Source organism: Drosophila miranda, chromosome 2, assembly GCF_003369915.1.
Source record: "Drosophila miranda strain MSH22 chromosome 2, D.miranda_PacBio2.1, whole genome shotgun sequence".
NCBI lineage: Eukaryota > Metazoa > Arthropoda > Insecta > Diptera > Drosophilidae > Drosophila > Drosophila miranda.
The window spans coordinates 7735455-7757148 of record NC_046675.1 but is presented as its reverse complement, the minus strand read 5'-3'; the positions used below and the strand labels follow the sequence as shown (position 1 = coordinate 7757148).

General features: G+C 53.0%; 2 protein-coding genes across 12 annotated transcripts; one reads left to right on the top strand and one right to left on the bottom strand.

Annotated features, from left to right (window-relative positions):
- Positions 1 to 105: 105 nt before the first annotated feature.
- LOC108154832 (baculoviral IAP repeat-containing protein 6) lies at positions 106 to 19973 on the bottom strand. Of its 11 annotated transcripts, none has more exons than XM_017285235.2 (31): positions 19500 to 19973; positions 18304 to 18614; positions 17161 to 18229; positions 16295 to 17086; positions 15377 to 16226; positions 15091 to 15311; positions 14792 to 15013; positions 14142 to 14501; positions 13626 to 14040; positions 13139 to 13566; positions 12853 to 13082; positions 11193 to 12793; positions 10860 to 11128; positions 10611 to 10798; positions 9904 to 10537; positions 9625 to 9696; positions 8249 to 9033; positions 7928 to 8186; positions 7637 to 7860; positions 7453 to 7570; positions 7157 to 7387; positions 6909 to 7093; positions 6306 to 6844; positions 5776 to 6239; positions 4312 to 5706; positions 3884 to 4201; positions 3208 to 3819; positions 2312 to 3149; positions 1772 to 2243; positions 1282 to 1710; positions 106 to 1216 (listed from the first exon to the last, which is right to left on the bottom strand). In XM_017285235.2, the coding sequence occupies exons 1-31, from the start codon at positions 19705 to 19707 to the stop codon at positions 680 to 682; spliced, it is 15276 nt and encodes a 5091-aa protein (XP_017140724.2). In that variant the 5' UTR covers positions 19708 to 19973; the 3' UTR covers positions 106 to 679. The 11 variants fall into 11 exon arrangements, with proteins under 11 accessions (XP_017140724.2, XP_017140727.2, XP_017140726.2 ...); XM_017285238.2 differs by having other exon boundaries at positions 3884 to 4168; XM_017285237.2 differs by having other exon boundaries at positions 10623 to 10798.
- A 238-nt stretch (positions 19974 to 20211) lies between these two features.
- Positions 20212 to 21638, top strand: LOC108154834 (leukocyte receptor cluster member 1). Its single transcript, XM_017285248.2, has 4 exons — positions 20212 to 20307; positions 20418 to 20524; positions 20576 to 20675; positions 20732 to 21638. The coding sequence occupies exons 2-4, from the start codon at positions 20502 to 20504 to the stop codon at positions 21548 to 21550; spliced, it is 942 nt and encodes a 313-aa protein (XP_017140737.2). The 5' UTR covers positions 20212 to 20307; positions 20418 to 20501; the 3' UTR covers positions 21551 to 21638.
- Positions 21639 to 21694: the final 56 nt, after the last annotated feature.

Sequence of the window (21694 nt, the reverse complement as noted above, 5' to 3'; positions counted from 1 at the left end):
TCAATCGGAAAAGTAACATTTACATTTTTCATCTGTAAATATTTAACTAAATCACTACGCACATACATAGTTTAATACACATTAATTTAGTTTTGGTGGTTTATCTTGTGTGTGTGTGTTGTGTGCTCGGTCAGGGTGCTGATATTTCCAACGCAAGTCACACGGTCCGGTCCTCCTGTGGTTCCTCTGGTTTTCTCCAACACACACGTGAATATTCTTCTAGAATCTAATGGATTGGATCTGTTTTGTATATAGTAGCATATAGTAAGCATTTATAAAAAAGAGTACAGTGTATTCGGTACAGTATTCTCATATACATGCAGAGTGGGATATTTTGTTGAATTGAAAGTCTCTCGTAATGCCCGGGAGAGTGCGTATGCATGTGTGCAGCTTATTCTTGAAGATCATTATCATAGGTTTTGTTTTTTTTTTTAAATTAATCGTTACGGTTCCTTTAAGTAAAGCACACCAAGTTCTGTTGCAGTCTCTCTCTTACAAATAAAACAACTAATGGCGCAAAACCAAACAAAAATTGTAGTGTTTAAATAAAAGTGTCCTGTGTGTGAGCAGTGGCCGGGCACAAAGGTGGGGGGTGGGTGGCGGGAGGTGGGAGGGAAACAGCTGCAGGGGAAATGCCATAACCTAGGGCATCACTATCATTTCCATTGGGCAGCTAATCTTACTCCTCTTCGCCATCACCGTCGCCATCGCCATCGCCATCGCCGTCGACGTCGCCTTCATCCTCCTCCTCCTCTTCCTTCTCCTGCCACACACTGCTCTCGTTCTCTGTATCACTCAGAATTTCAACCAATTCCTCCTCGCCTTTGAGGACGCCCGACACTGGATCCAGGATGCAAGGGCCATTGTCGCTGTCGTCCCCATCATCTGTCATTAGATTCAGTTCATGAACAATAGGACCATCCGTTCCCACCTGGACATTTGCTGTGGTTGTGGCAACTGGCGCCGCGGAGACATCCATTGGGGGCAGCGTGGAAACAGGATTGAAAGGTGCATCCAGATCCTCCAGTCCGTGTGGCGGCTTCAATTTGGCCAGCTCCTCGCGCAAATGACGATAGTGTCGACGCAGAACCATAGAGTTAAACGATATGGTGCGGCCAGCCCGCTCTGTGTACTGGGCCTTACTAAGCTCCTCAATCCAGCCCTCGATCTGTGTGCAGACCTCCTCACGCTTCATCCAGAAATGTTTATGTATGACCTGCGAAAAGAGTTTAGTTACGGAAATTATTTGAAAGTTGAAAGCCGGACAGAGATGAAGCTTACGTCTTTGAAGCAGGGACTCGGATTGCGTATCTGTTCGAGCATGGCCCAGCGAACGCAGGCCTGATAGATGTTGCTATTGTACTCCCGCGACGAGTTGGTGCCAGTAGGAGTGCCACGACTGCGCTCAAAGCCGGGCTCATTGAAGTACGGCTCTGGGACTAGGATCAGCGATTGGATGGAGACTAGCACCTGCAGGAAACTGGAGGTCTGCGCATTCCACTTCTCCTCGGGACGCCCATGCCAGGTGTTCAGCACCGACAGACACACCTTGCCATCGTTGTAGAGATTGGGATTGAAACGCACCGAATGGCGGCCCGTGGTCTCCAAATTGATGATCATGGGCAGATTGGGATAGTCTGGCGGAAAGAAGACATCGAACTCGAAGCATCCATTGGCATACGGTGTGTCCGATGGCCCAGTAATGAGCACCTACAACGATCCATCATAATGAGTATTTTCTGATTGATTTCGCGGAGGGGAATGCACTCACCTTCATCACATCCAATCTGTCCGTATCACAGCGCACAAATACAGAGCTGCTGTAGCTCAGAGGCAGGCTGGTGGACAGAGTGACCGCTTCTTGAGCCAGCCGCTTAACCCGCGACGGATGATAGCGATCGCCGGCCAGTCGCACTATTTTCTCAAAATGATGCGACACCACAAACCGAAAGCTATTGTTCTCCGACTCGACAATCATGTCGAACGTGTCGAACTGGCGCTTCTTCATCAGCTCCAAATAGCGCTGTTCGACCGACTTGCTCAGGGGACGTTCCAGCTGGCCGCTGCCGTCCTCGCTGCTGCTCTGCATGTTGATCAGGGCATCGGCATCGGTGGTCTTCTGCACCAGCACACTCGTCTCCTGTATGTCCGGTATGAGTAGTGCCAGTCCCTCGTCATCGCCATCGTCAATGTTGAATGTCAATTGCTGCGTCTGGCCCTTGATGTTCGACTTCTTGTTGACTCTGCAAAGCGCAAAGTTTAAGTATGGAATCGATTGGAGGGATTGATATACTACTGGTATTCTACTCACTTTAGACGCTTGGCATACGTGTCCACGCAGGTCTTCATGTTCGTCAGCAGCTCTGCGATGGGTGGTTTGCCCTCGCCACAGGCGCTGGGCGCCGGCTGGAGCAGCGAGACGAGCGACTTGGACAGCGAGAGGGCGCGCAGCAGCTTCAGTATGGCACGATACAGCGGAATGTGTCGAGTTATGTCCAGAACGGAATCGTTGCGCAGATACGAGCTCAGGGCGGGAATCAAGCAGGACTGCTTCAGCAGGGTCTGGAACAGAGCGGGCAGCTCCCCGGTCACGTCGCGCACATCGTGATAGGCGAGTATGTCCTCGCCGCACATCTCGCTGGGTATACAGTCGCCCGGATTGATGTAGCTGGCCAGCACCAACAGCAGCACGGTGACATGCTCCTCCTCGCTCTTCTGGCGCAGCAGGGCCTGCTCCACGTTCCACGACTGTGTGGTGGAGCCAGTGCCGAAGCCGGTTCCCTTGGCCCAATACATGTGGCTCTTGTCGTCCGAGGTGCCACTGGGCGTGGGCTCGTCCCCTCCACTGCTCTTGGCCCCAGCGGCGGTTCCATTTGTGGTTGTTTTGGTTGTGCTTCCGTTTCCACCGCCGCTGGCACTGCCACTCGGCGAGGGCTGGTTGATCGGTGCCCCAATCCTGTTGTTGTGCGACTGATGCGAAAAGATGCCCAGACAATTGAGGACAAGGTGCATGGCCCCCACCTCAATGACCACGCGGCGGAGCAGCATTCCATCGTCGGTGGACAGCGGCACAGTGTCCAGCAGCTGGCGGAAGACCTCAAAAGGCAGCGTGTGCAGCGAGGGTGCCAGCGAGAGGCTATAGATGTCATCTAGGGGACGGAATGCGATTAGCTTCCGGGATATTTCTCCGATTGAAAATATACTTACTGCCCTCGCCGTCGCCTGTCACGCCCAGAACCAAACGCAACAGGCACTGGGCCCGCAGCTTGTCCCTCAGCAGGACATCGGAGTAGGCGGGCAAACGAAGGAACAGTCCAAAGGCGGCCAGCGAATGCTGCGGCACTGAGCTGACGGGCGTCTGCTTGGCCACTGGCTCGCAAATGGTGTCCTCCAGATCCTCGTATATCTCATCGTTTGGCTCCAGCTTCACCCAGTCCGTCAGTGGGGGACTCTTCTCCTTTTCGGTGACCATCATCACGGTCTTGCGGCCCGAATGCTCCGGATACACAGTGGGCAGATAGTGGGCCAGCAGCGAGAGGCCACCGTTGCTCGAGAAGCGTTGCAGTGGCGATGGCAGCGGCTCTGTGCAGGCTGCCTTTGTCTTCTTGTCGTCGATGGTCTCGTCTCCATGCTGGAGGGGCACCAGATCCAGGGTCAGGCACGGTATGGCCAGCGAGTGGCCTGCCGCCTCTAGTGTGGCCAGCACCTGGGAGATTGTGGCATCACCAGAGAGCACTACGTTGGGATAGTCCGCAATGACCAGCTGATTTTTCTTGGACCAATTCGATTGCAACAGAAACTCCTCGACATAGAACACATCTAAACACGAAAATAGACCATTAAAAGACGGTGTTCAAAAGGGGACCAGAATTTGGAGACTTACTGGAAGTCGAGCTGGTTGTCTGCGTCTCCTTGTCCTTGTTAACGGCCAGCAGGTTTTTGGCATCCTTGATGCGTTTGTCCTTGGCCGCCACGGCGGCACCCACGCTCAGGAACTCCAGGCTGCTCAGATCCACATTGCTCAGGTTGATATAGCAATTCTGGTCCCAGTTCTTGTCCTGTTTGGGATTGACGAATTTGGAACTTACGGCGGCTCCTGGGGCACCCGTGCCACCACTGCCACTCCCGCTTCCATTGCCACTGCCTGAGGGCTCGCTAGCGCGCGGATCTGTTGATGTAGTGTAAACTAAGTTACTATAAGCTGGAGGGGGGCAGGGCAGGGCAGGGCAGGGCATACAATAAATAAATAAAAACATAATTAATCAAACAACATCAAAGCAAAAGAGATTCTGTTTCAGGGCCAGGACCTACCGCTAACGCAATTCATGAGAATCTCCTGGCAGGTCGTGCTCGTGGTCACATTGAAGAGCATATAGTGGGCACTGCTGCGCTTGGCCGGATGATTGTTGACTGCCGCCACCGGCAGGCTGGTGCTGCTGATGCTGTTCGAGGCCGCAGAGCCGGACCCAGACCCACCGCCACCCATAATGGCGGACAGCGTGTCCCGGCGCTGCAGTGGATTCTGACTGCGCACGGCGACGGTGATGTGCTCGTTCTCCAGCAGCAGTTGCAGCACCAGTTGCCGCGTGAATCCCGAGATGGTGGGGCGAGTGCCCTGGACAGATCGCAGCGGCTTGCAGATGATGGCGCCGATGAGGAGGGAGGTGAGCACTTCCTGGTTCTCCGGATGGCAGGCACTCACGCGCGTCAGAAAGTTGATGGTGGAGCGCTCCAGGCGAATGAAGGACTGCTGCATGGGCAGCGTCTTGCTGAACTGCGACGAGTGTGTGTGGCACAGAAGCTGCAGCAGCGGCTTCCAGAACACAGAGCCCTGCATCGTGCCCAGCCAGTTCCGCATGGGTCCCTCCGCGCAGCACTCGGCGAAAAAGTCCAGCACTTTGGGCACAACTGAGCTGCTCAGCAGCGGAGTGTTGAGATTGGGTGGGCTGGCACTTGGGGGCGCCTCCGCCTTGTCAAAGTCCGTGAGGGACGACGAGCCCTGCTGGCCATCAGTTGGCACCGCCGCCTGAGCTGGAACTGGAGCTGGAGCCGGAGCTGCAGCTAGGGAAGGAGCTTCTTGCTCCAAGCCCGCCAGCAGATGAGTGCAGTACTCGTAGACGGCGTGGGCCAGCAGCTTGGGCAGGCCAGAGTCTAGCATTTGGTAGACAGCCGCCGGGGACTGGCAGGCGAGGGCCAGCGTCTTCAGGAATGTGGGACGTTCCAGGAGCACCGTGAGATTCTCACTGCCCTCGCGGCGGAACCAGGCGCTGCCGCTCTGCACCTTGCTGTCGTCGGTCTGGCCACGAGCCGGCGGCTCCAGCTTTACGCCCAGCTTGACCAGCAGCTGATTGAACAGCTCCGGCTTGATGAAGCACAGGGCACAGAGCAGCGAATCGAAGCTGCTCTTGAGGGGCTCATCTTGCTCCAGGACAGACACCCACTCGAAGCAGGTCTCGAACAGGGCCGAGGTGATCAGATGCGGCAGCTCTGGCAGCTGATACTGGACGTGCACCCGCCACAGGATCGAGGCAATGACCTTGACGAAACCGCTCTGAGGGTTATTGCAGCGCGCCTGCTTGCTGTAGTTGTCGTGCAGCTGCATGATCCAGTCAATGAGCACGCGCAGCTTGTCCAGCAGATGCTTCGAGGAGCCAGTGACCACCTCGTGGATGAGATCGCACACAGCATCGCTGGAGAGCTTAAAGACTGAACAACAAACAGAAAACGAATAAGAAATGTAATCTTCAGAGAGGCAGAGACAGAGACTCTACTCACCCTGGGGCGTGGTGTGCCACAGCAGCGTTCGCAGGAGCTGCAGACTGAGCTCGTGATTGTAGGCGCCCAGCTTGAGCAGTATGGTCTCCAGATGCTGCTGTGCGAGACTCGGAATCATGGGCATGATATTCAGCAGCGAGCAGCAGGCCTCCAGGAAGCCCGGATAGGATGCCGGATAGGCGGCAATCAGATCGGCCAGCTTCGTGTCGGGCTGCAGGGCGGCCATATGGAAGCAACGCGACAGGATGCGCACCCAGCCAATGCTGGTCTTGGCAAATGCATCATCCTCCGGCATGGCATCGGCGTCTATGGTGGACATGGCAGCCGTTTGCAGCGGCGACGAGCACGACGTCAGCGAGTCCATGAACAGCCCCTGGGAGCGCAGCCCTTGCATGCGATTACCGAATATTGTCTGGCCGAGCACGGCAATCTGCACCAGACCCACGTTCCCGCAGTCCTTGGGTCTGCAAAGCAAGAAACCAATCCATTATAATCCAGTCTGTTCTATGCTCCAGCCATTCGCTACTCACTTGTACAGTCTGATCACAATGCTGGTGGCCACCTCCGCCTTGGACAGCTTGAGGCGGATGCAGGTGAGTCCTGTGGTGGCCATGGGCGCACCTATTGGAATGGAGCCCACGCCATAGTCGCGCGACAGCTCGAGGGCCACGGCCGAGGGGCAGGAGGCCAGATTGGAGGTGTGCGGCACCAGTTGCACTTCCTTCAGCAGAATGGCCGTGGGCAGCGTGATGGTCAGATCGACATGCGTTTCGTTCGGGTAGAACATGTAGCTCCAGGCCGGGGAGCGCGGACGCCTGTGCGTTGCATTCGGATTCGATATGAGCAACTCGGCGCTTTGGGCCGCATCATTCTCGGACACGATGTGCGAGAAGGGGGCGAAATTAATGAGCCCGTCGTACTGGGCCCCGCTGCGCGGTGGATGCTGGGTGGCAGGCGCCGATGTGGCGCCCGTACTGGGGGTAGTCTTCTTACAGGCACTGTTGGCGGCCATGTGGGTGTTCAGCTTGAGGCGAGTATTCCGCGTCATGTGCTGCATAATCAGTGAGATCTATTCAACAGATAGAAAGGATGCTTTGAGTAAAATAAAGAAGAGCTAACCGAAGGCTAATTACCAATCCTGGCTGCATGTTGATGATAGTCTTATTGAGCCGCACCAAATTGTGGCAGATAATGTGTATGCCGCCCAGCTGGGTGAAGGTCTGCACGGCTGCCGTCACCTCTAGCACCTTGGAGATGTACCACAGGAAGGGCTCCGATAGCGGCAGACGCGGCAGCGTTGCATTCCGCTGAATGGTGGCTGCATATCGATGGAAATCATTAGAAGTCTATCTTGGTAGCAGAGGAAAAACCACAAGCTTACTCTCTTCGAGGTACTGGCAGATGGGCGCCACTACCAGACGGGGATTGGAGGCCTTGTCGCTGAGTGTTATCATCAGACTGAAGACGGCGTCGGCAATCGTCTGGGGATCATCGAGTACGGTGTTCGACTTGAGCAACAGAAAGCCACCCGAGGACATCATCGTGAACGTAATCGTGGAGCACTGGGAGAGCGTGCCAAAGAGACGTTTCATCGTTGGGAACTGGCGTAGCACTAAAATCGAATGGTATACTCAGTTAAAGAGGGAAATTGACACGTGAAAAGCGGGCAAAACCTACCCCAATCGGCTATGCAGGGCACTTTGCTGCGATGCCCTTCCGTATTCAGTTGCTCTGCCTTGGTCTCATCCGTCTGGCTTTCAGTGGAGAGCTCCTCCTCCTCGGGAATGGTTACCTCCTGCACATACCAATCGGAAATGAATCAAATCGGAGTTCTAGAAGGGGCACTTCAGAGGACACTTACGCTTGGCTGCCTGGGCATCTCGGTGAGCACCATGTGAGAGGACAATCGAAGCAGATTTATGATCAGCGAATTGTCGCATATCGTGGCATTCTGCTTGATGGGATTCTCCGATCCCAGGACATTCGCAAACAGATTGCTAAAGTTGTTGCCCGGATTGTTGCTCTCATTGCCACGCTGGCACTGCAGTTTCTCGCCATTGGAAATGTTGTTGAAGACCAGGAAAGCTGCAATCAGACGGGAAGTATGTCAAACACAAGTCCAAGGAAAGGTGCGTTGCTTAGAGACACTCACAAACACTTTCGGTGATCTTGAGGGCTATGTTTAGATCTCCCTTGTCGGTGGGCATCATCAGCAGGTCGCGCACCAACTGATTCTGGGCATCTATGGGGCCCTGCTGGTTGCTAATGGCTCCACCGGGCTGCACCAGCTGCAGCACGACATGAAGCAGGATGTCCTTCAGCTGGCGTTTGCAGGGAATGCCACTGCTGTCGGTCTTGCCATGCATCCAGAGCAGTAGATCATGCAGATGCTTGCAAATGGTGGGTCCAGCCTAACAGGAGGATGCACAAGAGATTCAATAAATGACCATGATGAAGGACAGATAATACATACACAGCGATTAGTGATTATGGATGAGCTCATGCCGTAGCCGGAGAAGAAACGCAGCAGCATCTTCTCAAAGTTCTCGTCATTCACAATCACCTCATTGATTCGCGTGCAGTCGGCATCGTCCCCGATCGGCTGGGAGTTGCAGGCGAGCAGCAGACACTGGAAGCCCAGGCACCAGGTGCGCAGCTTGATGTCGTTGTGCCAGGCCAGAGCCAGCAGCAGTCCTTGGACTGCATTCGCTCCGAACGGTATCCTGGGCACGTCCGTCTGGGAGATGCCCGTCGTGTAGGGCTTCTCGGCCAGCTCGCAGTTGAGCGTCAGCCACATCTGCAGCACCTGCTCCAGATGCACCCACGTGTCCTCGTAGTGCAGATCGGCCAGTATCGAGTCGAAGACGTTCTTGAACATCACATACGTGTTTCGACCATTGTACTCCGATCCGGACCACAGCTGGGTCAAGTACTCTGGCCAGGGGGCCGCCTCGGGCGCCGGCGAAACAAACTCGTTTGTCAGCACCTGCGGCAGGGAGGCGTACAGGTCCAGGGAGGTGCGATTTGTGAGGCGTCTCAGCTGCGTCTCCACATGCAGCTCCAGGCCCACATCCAGCCGCGAGTCCATAGCCACCGAAATGGACTTGCAGAAGAAGTTAAAGGTGTTCTTGCACAGGGCATTGCTCTCCTTCTTGGTCACCGGCTTTGTGCGCTCTATCATGTCAATGTCGTTGAGCATGTCGTCGAACTCCGCATCATCGCATTCGATCAAAGAGGGCAAGTAGTTGTATTTAACGGCTGTAGAAGACACAACTGTTAGATCATGCGCATAGATCCGTGGTTCAAAGATACAAAACTCAAATAGTACGGGGGAGGAAACAATAAACAGATCGACGGGTTGGGTTGGATTGGAGAAGAGACTATAAAATGCCAAGATATTGCTTCAGGAACAAATTCCTTTTCGTACCGGTGCTTCGATTCTCTTTCGGGCTATCCCTTCACCTCATTTCGAGCATCAATCGGCAGTGTCTTTCCCCAGAAACGTATTTCGTTGTTGGTTTCTTGGGACCGAATAATGAGCGTCGCCAGAGACTGTGTGTGTGTTTTGTTATTGGTTTCTTGGGACCGACTGCCCAAGGCATTATCGAAGCATAGAGAGAGAATTGAAGCCCCGCGCACGCCCTCTGTCTACAGGGCATCACAACAAAACCGGCAACATCTTGGCAATAGTCTTTAGTGGGATGGAGTTCGGATTCGGGGTTCGTTCTATAAATGCAACCACCTGGCAGGGCAGGGCACCCCCCTGAATATCCATAGATATTGTGGATGGGTGACATGCCATGCCAGGTGGTTGGTGCCATAATAAATGAAATGTCTTTGGTTTTTTACCCTCCTGATAAAACTCTCGAGCTGTCGGCATTAGCATCTCGAACTGTGCCTCGGAGCATGAGGAAGACGATGCTAAAAAGATGAAAAATATGTTGATTCTTGCTGCTGCGCTTTCAATTTATAAATTGAGAGAGAGATCTATCTACTGCGGGACTAGGGGACTAGAGGACTACGGGACCAGGGGACTAGGGGACTGGGGGACTCAGGGGATAACACATGCAAAATTCGGAGAACATTGGAACACTAGGAGGAACTAGAGGCTGCCCTGAGAATACTTACATGTAAAATCACTGAAAAGATCGCGTGCTGCCTGCACCTCTGGCTCCATGGGCCGTGGCGGTGCATCGTTGGTGGGCGTCACATCGCTGTCCCGGTACTGCTTGTCCGCATCGAGCAGATCCTGCAGCAGACATGTGATGGCATGCACAGCCCAGGGCTGCTGCTGATCGTTCCACACGGCCAGGCGTACGAGCTGCTCCAGCTGCGCGGTGGTCACAATCTTGCACAGCTGCACTGAGGGACGGCAGGCGGCCACCAGGCGAGCAATCACCTTGCAGGTGAGCAGAAACTGGTCCATATTGCAGTCAAAGTCCATCTCCAGCAGCAGGGCAAACAGCCCACGGATCACGACCTTTATATTGGCCATTCGCAGCGTCTTGAGGCCCTTGTCAAAGTTGCTGTCGCGCTCGGTCTCGCTGCCAGAGGAGCCTCCTCCGCCGCTATCCGCATGCTTGGGCGACGATGTCGAGGACGTGGACGTGGCCGCAGTCTTTTTGGCACTGCTGCAAGTTGGCAGGCTGCCACTACCCATAAACATATTGGCCGCAGCCATATTGATCTTGCTGGCTGTTGTCTGGGTTTTGGTGGCGCCACTCTTGGCTTTGGTGGAGAGCTCCATAAATATGCCAGGATGCTGCAGACAAGATTCATCGTTAATATGGTTATTCCCAATAGATTCTCCCTTGTTAAACCCGCTGGCAGCTTACATTTGTTATTACCTCGTTTTGAATCATGTATATCTTCTTGCCCCAGTCCGTGTAGGGCGGAACGGAGTACTTGCTCTGTTGGATGATGCGCTTCTTGAAGCAGCGCAACTGTTTGCTGTTTGGCACATTGTTGGGCCGTGTCTTGGTGAAGTCACTCTCGCAGCTCATGAAATCCCATCGTTCGGCAGCTGGAAAATGAAACGTTTGATTGATCGGCCTCCTGGTTGCTTTTTGGTTTGAAGAACTCACATTTATCCTTGCGCTCGTTGTCGTCCAGACACACGGAGAGGAAGAGGAGCAGCCAGGTGATCAGCTGCAGATCGGATGTGCTGCCCATGGTGGCGCTACGCTCGGAGGCACTGGCCGAGGTGCTCGGCTGCTCCGACTGGAATTTGTAGTGTGGCGAAATGGGGGCCAGCAGCTTCAGCAGGGTCTTGAGCACGGCATCAATCACAATCGAGCGACAGGCGCCCATTCCAATGCTGCGGCGTCCCAGATACGTCAGCAGAAAGAATATGCTGCAGGACAGGAGAAGAGTTAGAGCGAGAGTGGGAGTGGGAGTGGCAGCGTGGCAATACGAACCGATCCTGTGGAAATGCCTTGCAGTTCTGTGCAGAAAAGAGGCTGCAAAAGGTCTCCGCCAGGAAGTCTCCCCACCACGGCTGGAAGCAGCACATAACCACCAGCAGGGAGCAGGTGGCCAGCTGCAGCTGGGCATCGCCATAGACCACCAGGGAGTTGAACAGAGCCTTGGCTGTGGCCGCATTGAAGCGCTGATAGACGGGCAGGATGTTCTTGATGCCGTATTCGATGGAGAAGTGCAGCAGAACCTCCACCAAAGTGAGGCTGAGGACACGCAGCTTGTCCCGCGAGGCAGTACGCAGCGTTTCCTCTGTGAGCGGACCCGAGTTGGGCGGGGGCGTGCACACCAAATGGGGATTGACTGCCCGCTCCAGGCGCAGCACCACGTTCCGGATGACATTGATCTGGTACTGGAGCAGCATGCACTCGTCGTAGAGGGACACCACCTTGTTGCTGTTGTCCAGATTGCCGAGCTCCTCGTCGCGCTGCTTGTTGATGAACGCCTGCAGATGGGCCACATTCGAGAGCTCGCTGTGGCGCATGGGCGCCAGGACATCCATCAGCTTGGTGCTGGCCAAACTGTAGCGACAGTGGACGTCCTCGTACAAGGCATTCAGCGACTTGAGCTGTGCCTGCAGGTTCTGTTTGGGCTGCTTGATGAAGCGCATCAACTGATCCCCATAGCCGTCGTGCTCGAGCACAACGGGATGGCCAAAGAACCGGCCCAGCGGCACCTTGCACTTGGTGGACGACATCCCGATGCGCCCGATGATGGTCACCTTCAGGAAGCGACAGATCGGCGGCGGCTGTATGTCGCTCAACACCAGCGTCTTGGTCTGGATATCCGCCATCTGGACGAGACGCGTGCAGTCCGTCTCCTCGTCAAAGCACCAGATGTCGATGTTCAGGGACGTGAGCTCGTCGCAGGGGGGTATCACCACGTCCGTGAGGAGGATGTGCTGGCCAAAGTCAAGCACCACAAACCGCCTCGCGCCAGAGTGCATGCGATCGATGATAATCATTTGTTTGGGCGGCGGCGTGATCAGCTTGTGCCAGGCAATCGGCTGACACGGATTATCGCTGAGATTTTCCATAATTTTTTCGGATTCGGCGGCATCATCGAGAACGACAGTGTTGTCGCCAGTCCCCCCTGTGCCGCCTGTTGCGACTCCTGCCTGCTGTGGCTCTGTTGGCGCTGGGGCTGGGTCTGCTCCAGCAGCTGCTGCTGCCTGTTCCTGTGTCGGCAACATTCCAGCAAACGGCTTCAAGGTATCCAGTTCCAACTGAGTCTTGGATGTCGGTGCCATTTCCCAGTTGTCCAGCTTGCTGGAAGCCACCATCGCATACTGTTGCTTCTTGAGAATAAAGCTTTCGAGCAGGGACAGATCGGGCAGGAGCTGTGACAGCTTCAGATGGTCCAAAATGGCGGCCTTCTCGTTCTTAACCTCCTCCTTGAGGGCATGCTCCAGGTCGGTGAGCGAGGAAACAGACTTTTCCTTGAAACCATTGACCATGCCGAACGAATCAAAGTCGATCTTTCCCTCCTTCTCGGTGATTTCCTCCACCATGGACTCCACATCGTTGACCAGATCGTTCAGCTGCTGAGCAATAAAGGCATTAGATATACAAATATTTTGTTGAAATGTGTCCATCTTCCTACCACATCATCGTTCTTTTCCTTGGCCACCACCAGCTTGGGTATCATCGCATCGTCTATCACTAGACTGGCGGCGGCTGTGCCACCCACACTGTCAATGTTGTCGATGCGAGTGGCCTCCGACGTTTGCACACAACTGAAATGCAGTTGGACCACCTCGAGCAGGCCGCGCAGCTGATTGCTGATGCTCTTCCCTCGTATAAGATAGGGAAAAGTGCGAAAGTCGACGCCATCTGCAAAGGGATTTCAGATTTCAATCAACTCCAAGGCCCAGTAGCGCACAACCTACCAATCGAACTCAAACGCTTAATGTCCAGTGCCGTCACTTTGAGGATCGCCGAATTGCTGCGTATCACATTCGTCAGGGCCACGGGGGAGCTGATGCCGTGCCGATTGAGATTGGGGAAATCAAAGTCAAAGATCTCCGGCTCAAAGGGGAACCCGTAGAGGCCAAAGCGTGTGCTCAACAGGGCGCAGCAGGGATCCCAGCGCTTGTCTATCTCCCCGGCTATTTCCTTCAGCAAATTGATGGCCTGCTCTGATATGCTGTTGTTCGACTCCGCGGTGGATGTGGCGCACGTGAGCATGGTATACCAGCGCACAACACTGCCGGTCTGGGCACGGGGCAGCTCGTGGAAGGTATTCGTGATGGCCTCCTTAATGGTGTAGTCCAGCGTGGTAAAGAGCTGCAGCTCCGTGGGTAGATTGGTGACGCCCCTACAGATGTAGATGCAGTTGTAGATTCAGTATGATGCTCTGGTCAGATGAATACTCACTCTGTAAGCATTATTATCAGCTTGGAGCACTTGTGGGCCGTGCTGCGCTCGCTGTAGATGATGCAGTTCCTCATCAGCTGCTCAATATGCTTCTCGGCCAGGGAAATGCACTCGAACTGCTGGGCCAGCAGATCGGGTATATTGGCTGCCGTCTGCTTGTTGATCTGATCCTTTAGCCGCTCGGATTTGGGCGAACGGAAGCGGTTCAGGCGAATGAAGCATATCCAGTTGAGGATGTCGAGGGCCAGGTTCTTGGTCAGCGGCGTGGATCCCGAATCGCTGGCAATGCGTAGCAGCTGCTCCATTAAACCATTGCTCTCCAGCATGGCTATGCGCTGCATTCTCGCATTGCTGATGCGACTCTGCGACTTGACGGCCCTCACACTGATGGAGATCTCGTGCAGCCAGTCGCAGCCTGTCAAGAGAGAGACAGAGAGAGAGGGAGTGGATGAGAAGGGAACCCGCCAGACGAGATAAATGATTGGCAAATGATTGCTAATGAGAAAGTACAAATACCTTCCCTAATCAGTTCCCCAGAAACAAGAGAATCGGGCGGCGGCTTTGGCGAAGTTTGTTCTGAAAGCTTTTCGCTTGGATCTTGAGAAGAAGCACTAGCTCCATCGCCAACGCTTGCTTTGATCACATTTAACTTGTTCAAATGTTTAATATTAAAGCCGGCTTTTTGGATTTTCTTAAGTGTGACTTGCAGATGGCTTTGGCTTTCGAGTTTCAGAGCTGCCTTCAGAGCTGCCTTCTTCAATTCGTACTCGGACGCCGCACTCTTAGGGATTGGATTCGAATGCATATTTGGTTTTTGGTCTTTAACCAACATCTCTATATGATGGGATCGGCGCTTGTGCCGTTTCGGAGTGGATGCTGTAAAATTATATCAAAATCAATGTTTAACGAAAAAGGGAAAACCACAAAAACTACAACAACAACTACAACTGTTACAGCATTCAAAATCCATGGTATCCCGCATCAAAACAATATTCCCAGCAAACCAACGAAAGAGAGTCGGCTGTGAGCTTGGGTACATTTGTGTAGTGCAAAGCGCGACTATCGTAAACGAATCTTTCACTGCCACAAACTGAATGACATATGGATCATATTTCTTTCCTTTCTGATTCTTGCGACTCATCTACAAGCCGGTCAGTGGTACATACCCCTCGTCTTGGTCTGTCCCTCTTTGGATGGATCCGCCACTGTCTTGATGTGCAGCAAAAAGTTACGGGTACGCGTCTTGAAGAGCTTCGGCGAGGTCAGCGTTGCCGTGCCCCCCTGATCGCAGACATCAATGCAGGACGAGAGCTCGATGGGACCGGCCAGAACCTCTGCATTGTGGGCCAGTAGATATTCCTCGCTGAGTACGGGATTTTCATTGGCAACTGCAAATCACAAAAAAAGTTTCACAGAGAGTTTTAGCTATCCCAGGGCCGGGGGGTGGGTGGTGTGTTTCACATACTGTAGGAGAGATCAATGTTGTCGTCAATGGCATACGGCTTGTAGCTGGCATGCGGTCCCTTCATGCGATAGCCAAAGCCATTCGTGTTCTGCTTGAGCAGGGTGACCTGGATGGCCGCCGGATTGGGGCATTGCTGGAACACCGTGAACTTCAGATCAATGTGACCCAGAGACACGGGCTGTGCCAAATTGAGCTCAATGATGTGCTCATCCCAAGTGGTACTGAGAGGCAAAGAGAAACGATATTTGAGCAGTGTTTGGGTGAGTGTATCCTTTTGGGGACTTACGCATCGTTGTGCAATCGCCAGGTGCGCGTGTAGTCACGCTCATCGCCGCCATGCCGCATGTTCTGGGACTGCTTGCGCTGCTTCTGCACCTGCCCCAGATCGTTCCAGCAGCTGGGCACTTCCGCCGAGTAGAGCGTCAGCTTGTCATCGAACTGCGTGAGGGCATGGAGCACACGCAGATCGTCGAGCGTCAAGTCGCTTGTTTTGTAGGCCAGAAAGTTGGCATTGTTCGAGCCCATCGACTGGGCCGAGGGCGAGGTCTGGACGTGGACACTTTGGTGTGGGGCGGCAGCTCCCGATGTGGATGCCCCCGTTTCGGTGCCCACATCCACACTTATGCTATCGTTCACGGTCAACAGCTTGCCGTGCTTCTCGGCACCGATCGCGATAGTGCGACCAGTGCCATCTGTGACACTCAGTTCTCCTGCCTGCGCCTGCGTTAGGGTTGTGCTGCACTCGTCCTCCAGCTCGAGCAGTTCGTCCCCGGAATCGTTGTCGCATTCGTTCAGCGAGTAGAAGAGCAAACCGCCCTGGCGGGAGCAACAGCACAGCCTGTCCATGTTGCGGCAGTAGACAACGGACTCAAAGTGCTCGCCCTCCTGCTCGATCACGTTGGTGGTCTGGAAGTCTGCCAGCGAGTAGATTTCCACGCTGCCATCGGCACACACCACACAAATGGCGCCCTTATCCTTGTGCTCCGGGGCGGAGTTGAAATTGGGCAGGACGCACAGCTGTTTGGGACACTTGGCCCGGCTGAAGGTCATGGCCAGGGTGTAGTCATGGGATATCTGCTGATCCTCGTAGTCGAACAGTAAAAGCTGAGCGGCCACACTGTCATCGGCATTGTTGTCTATAAAAGGGAACCGAAAGGTAACTTTCAAATGGAATTACTTGTGAAAAGTGAAAGAAAAAAAGTACCCGTATCCATGCGGTCGTCTGCCTCCTGTTCCTCCTCCTCATCCTCTTTGGCCACCGTGGCCATAATGATCTTACTGCACTCCGTTTCTGGGGCCTTGGTGCGCAACAGCTTGACCAGCAGCTGGTTGCATTTCGGTGTTGAGGGCATTATCTCGGCTATCTCAACGATCTCTTGGGCCGCACTGGCAACGTCACCATTCTCGCCGCTTCCCGCCCCCCCGTCCAAGGCATTCGTGCGCTTCACGCTGGTCCAGCTCTCGACGACACAGTCGATCTCCTCGCTGGCCGTCAGTTTGTCGCTGCTGCTGTTGCTTCCATTTAGCATTATGTTGTTGTTGTTATTATTGTTGTTATTGGTGCTGCCGCCCAAAGAGTTGCCATCGTTGTTGTTGTTATTATTGTTGTTGTTGTTGATATTCTGATGTGTCATCTCGGCATCGTCGACAAGCTTGTCCATGTCATTGCCCATGGCAGGAAGATTGCCCACATTGACGGTGTTTGAGGTGACCATCAGACCGCCAAGAGGATCCTCAAGATTATGATCGAGTATCTGCGACAGAGTGCACAGATCAAAGTCATACAAGACGGACGCATCGTCCAAGGGCTGGCTGGTGCCATTGTTCTTGTTGTAGGTCATCAAGGCGGACACAAAGCCATTGCTATCGAAGCCATCGGCGAATTTCTCGTACGGTGTCATGGCCTTGTTGTCATCGTCCTTGGACTCGAGATTCACTTGGGTGACGTTTCCCACGCCCCCGCCCCCGCCCCCACCGTTGGCATCACTCGAGGAGGCTGGAAAATGGAAATTGTTTTTAAATATCCCTTCAATCTCCTTCCATACATCATCGTATATGCAGAATACTTACTGGTTCCGGTACCGATATGTGAAGAGGTCTTCTTGAGATTTCCCCCAACGCTGGAGACGCTGCCACTGTCGTTGCTCACGCTGGCCGAAGTCTCGCTCTGGCGATCCACCTCCACAATATTCAGCACCACCATGCGCAGGGCCACCTCGCCGCTGCTCTGGCGCACACTGACGCCCAGCACAATCTTGGAACCCACCACGCCCGCGCGCAGTGTGGATGTGGAGGTTATATGCTGGGCATTGACGCTGCCAAATTTGCCACTGGTCTGATTGGAGCCAGCATGCGAGCCGCCGCCGCCGCTGCCGCTGCTAGAGCCACCATAATTGGCGGCGGAATAGACGTAGTTGACCTTGGTGCGGGCTCGGGCATTGGGCAGAACACAGATGGCCGTCACGCGGGCCCACTCGAAGCTCTCCTCGAACACATCCTTGAGCAGGGTCTGCACGTGGAAGCTGTACATCAGCCGCAGATGACGCTCAATGCTCCAGACGCTCAGCTCGCCCGTCTGAGAGCAGCTGGTGCACAGCACATTCGCATAGTCGCTGTTTGAGATGATGTCGAAGCCGAGGCCAGGCGCCGACAGGGCTGGACTGGTGGCATACGTGATGGACAGGGGCACATTCTGCGTGTACTCGCCCTTGACAAACGGACAGATGGGCGAATGGCGCTCGTGCTCGCTCCAGGGCTCGTCGGTCTTCTCCCAGCAAACCAGACACACGTTGCACGTGAAGCACATGGCACGATCCTCCCCGGAGGACGACGGCTGATGGTAGAAGCCGGCCTGTGCCATTTGATCCGGCAGCGCCCACTTGTAGTCCATGTGGGGCCACTTCTCGAATGTCTGGCGACGCACGGCCTCTGAGTGCATGAGCACACGCTTAAAGTTGCTGAAATTCCAGCCGAAATCGGGCACCCGCGAGCCCATCATCATGTCTGTGAGCCGCTCATTGATGGCGGATGCTATGGCAAGCACTGGAATGTGACGCTCCAGACGCTTCAGCAGGATGACCACGTTGTTGGCCACCAGCTTCATGCTGGAATAGGGCACCTCCAGACATATTGTATTCCACTGCAACGTGAAAGGTGAAAGGTGTGTCAGAGTGTGAGAGTGTGAGTGGCCAGGACCAGTGGGATCAAACTTACTCGCTGGGCCTTGATGCCCTTCTTGGCATTCTTCTGGGCCTTTTTTATCTTCTGGGTTAGCTCGTTGCTAATGTCGCAGGGACACTCGAGGCCCTCGCTCTCCAGATCGTTGATGCAGTGCTGGAAGATGATCGCCTCGGACAATATGATCTCCAGCTTAATGTAGTCGTCGTTCTGCCCAATGGGCGCCTGCAATATGGTATCCAGCAGCAGGACGCCATTGTAGTCGCCGCGCAAACCCACATTGTGGCCATCCCAGAACAAGATTTTATCTTGCAAGGGCATGTAACGACCGTGAACGACGCTCTCGCCTGTCGAAAGGAAAGGAAACAGAAATCGAATTCAACATTAGAATCAACCTGCTGCACTTGCCACACGAACCCCCAACCCACCCCCGTAGTCCGGCCCACTATTACTGCACCATGCGCAGTCAGCATCTCCGATTTCGCCATTGAGGGGAAATTGCAAATGACTAATAAAGCATAGAGCAAGCAGCGGCGGTGTTTTAGTCGCTGCCACCGGCCGGGGGAACTACGGAAGCGGGGGTCGGGGGTCGGGTGTCGGATCGGTGTTGTGTCTGTGTGTGTGTGTGCTGCGCAGTAACTGCGTAATAGAAGCTAAACAAAAACAAAGCCCATGCTTGCTGCTGCTGGACTCAAATGGCAACAATAAACATATTGCTATAGTGGCAGAGGCGGCTCGAATTATGAAAAAATCCCGACACTTGTATGTGCGGAAGGCGTGGCAGATATCGGCGCTGATTAGGAATTGATCGAATCTTAAGGGAATAATGGTTTGAAAAATTAGAATTGAGGGATTTCTCGTCCAACTTCATAAAAAATGTATGCCACACGCATACACACAGACAGACGAAGGCAAGTGCAAAGCAATTACAAAATGCACTACAGTGGTCGCTCGTTAGTAAAATCAAACAACTATAATATAAATTACAACATTCGCAAGTGTTTTATGCATTTCTTTCAAGTTTTAATTGAAAGAATTCTAATATTTCGTGCAAAATTACCGCCCATGGGAGTGTGTGTGTGTGTATGTCCGTGTGCGTGTTAGTTCTGATTTGCAAGTGTGCACTGTAGTGACATTTGCATTTTTGCGTGTTTGTCGTGTGTGTAAATGGGTGTTAGTGTGGTCGGTGGTATGTGTAGCACTATTTTATTTCCTTGCTGCCTGCCGCTTACCATTTTTACTCAATCTATAAGTCTGCAAAACAACTCCAGAATTGACATCCAGAACCTTCACAACATTATTGCAGCCGAACAACAGCAGCACATTCAATTGCGGATGGTAGAGGATGTTGCGCATCTCGAACGGACGAGCGGGTGCTCCGCTATTGTCGCCCACATCCAAGTACCCGTCTTGCTTAAGAATACGCTGCTCTGTGGCCATGCTGTCGCTGTAACTGTTGGCACGCGAGCAAGCGCTACCCTTGCTACGCACTTTGGATTTTTTTTCTTTTCCACTCGTCTCTGAAGCACGGTAAAAAAAATTTCGAATTTTTCACAATTACTTTTGCTCGAGACAAAAATCTGCTGCCCAATCTACTTCTGACAGATGTGTTGCCATTCGCTGTGGTGCTTGCTAAATGACAATCGAAATTGTAAAAATCGAAATTCAATCGGAAACGCGGTCGCAAGATTTCGAAAATAAGGTACTAAATATGTTTTTGGTTTGTCAGCTAATTTTTGTGTGCCTAAATAAATATGAACTATTAACTATGAGTATAGCAGCGGCGCTACTAAACATATGTATTTTATTTAGTTGGAATTTCAGTACATATCCAGCCCTGGGCCTGCTATTCACAGCGAACTGTTGTTGTTACATATCGCATTCAAATATTCCAAATTACTTTTGCTCTTGGGACAAAAATCTGCTGCCCCTTCTACTTCTGACAGATGTGTTGCCATTCGCCGTGGTGCTTGCTAATTGACAATCGCAATCAAAATCGCAATTCAATCGGAAACGCGGTCGCAAGATTTCAAAAATAAGGTACTAAATATGTTTTTGGTTTGTCAGCTAATTTTTGTGTGCCTAAATAAATATGAACTATTAACTATGAGTATAGCAGCGGCGCTACTAAACATATGTATTTTATTTAGTTGGAATTTCAGTACATATCCAGCCCTGGGCCTGCTATTCACAGCGAACTGTTGTTTCTTACAATATCGCATTCAATATTCCAAATGAATATTTTACCAAAGAAACGGTGAGCTAATTAATGTAACTATTGACAAATTAAGTGTAATGCTGTTCGTAGCTGGCATGTGCGCACCAAAGACAACATAGCCCGCGTGCGCCGGGATGAAGCCGCCGCTGAAGCAGAGGACCGCAAGCGCCAGGAAAAGTTGGAGTTGGCTGTAAGTAGTCGGTTATATGGCCTTGTTCATATAAATTAAATCATCCGATCATTTAGGAAAGCGAGGCCCGCATCAATTTCCTGCGCCGCCAATCGGGTCTCCCGGAGAAAGCCACAGTTCCCGTCCGGTCCGAAGATGCAGCCGCCCCCACCCCTGGCGAATCGAGTGGCGTGGATCTGTTTGCGGACTACAAGACACACGTGAAGACCACAAATAAGGATCTGGAAAAGGAGCAAAAGGAGGAGCAGGAAAAGTATGAGAAGCAGATTGGATACCTCACGTATCTGGGCCAAGACACCAACGAGGCACTGAAAACTCGCAGTTGGTACGAGGTGGCTCCCAAGCGGCCAAGGCGCGAAGACCACACTGCCACTGAAATTCACCTCAAGCAGAAGCTATCCCACGACCCGCTTACACTGATAAATGCCCTGATACCACCGGAGAAGAAAGCGCCGAAACGAGCTCCCAAAAGAAAAGCAGAACGAACGTCGTCGCCGTCGCCGACCCCGAATTCTCTGGCGGAACGCTCTCCCACACATTCAGCCCACAAATCGAAAAAGGGCAGGAAGGATAAAAAAGGCAGCAAGGAGAGCAAAAAACATAAGAACAAGAAACAGAAAAGCCACAAAAGTGTAAAGGAGTCGAAAGAATTGGCCCTGGCTGCGGAGCGGCACAAGCGGGAGAAGCTGGAGAGGCTGCGCAAGGAGCGACTGCGTCGGGAAGCTTCTGAGCGGCAACGATCCGAGGCCTTGTTTGCACTACCAAAAGCTGCGGTGCCCGCCATTGCAGCCAGCACGCCGGCGCCAACGCCAAAGATTGTTCAGAAGTACAATAGTCAGTTTAATCCAGACTTGGCCAAGCAAAATATGTTTTAAATGTTAAGTCAGAAATATTTTAAAAACAGTCTTATTTAAAAGTTCGGGAAGTACAGAATACAAAATAAATCCGGTTGCTTAAAAATTACTGTCCTCGTGGAAGTGAATTAGAGTTAAAAGCGTGAAAAGCACAAATTACGATCA

Bases quoted from the DNA above. Each gene is read 5' to 3' on its own strand.
- LOC108154832 (XM_017285235.2), bottom strand. From the start codon at position 19,707: ATGGCCACAGAGCAGCGTATTCTTAAGCAAGACGGGTACTTGGATGTG. The intron at 14,041-14,141 runs GTATTTGTACTT...CTCTCTTGACAG, and splicing joins TGGGGAACTGATTAGGGAAG to GCTGCGACTGGCTGCACGAG. The intron at 9,034-9,624 runs GTAAAAAACCAA...TGTCTTCTACAG, and splicing joins TCGAGAGTTTTATCAGGAGG to CCGTTAAATACAACTACTTG.
- LOC108154834 (XM_017285248.2), top strand. From the start codon at position 20,502: ATGAATATTTTACCAAAGAAACG. The intron at 20,525-20,575 runs GTGAGCTAATTA...TGCTGTTCGTAG, and splicing joins AATATTTTACCAAAGAAACG to CTGGCATGTGCGCACCAAAG. The intron at 20,676-20,731 runs GTAAGTAGTCGG...CCGATCATTTAG, and splicing joins AGGAAAAGTTGGAGTTGGCT to GAAAGCGAGGCCCGCATCAA.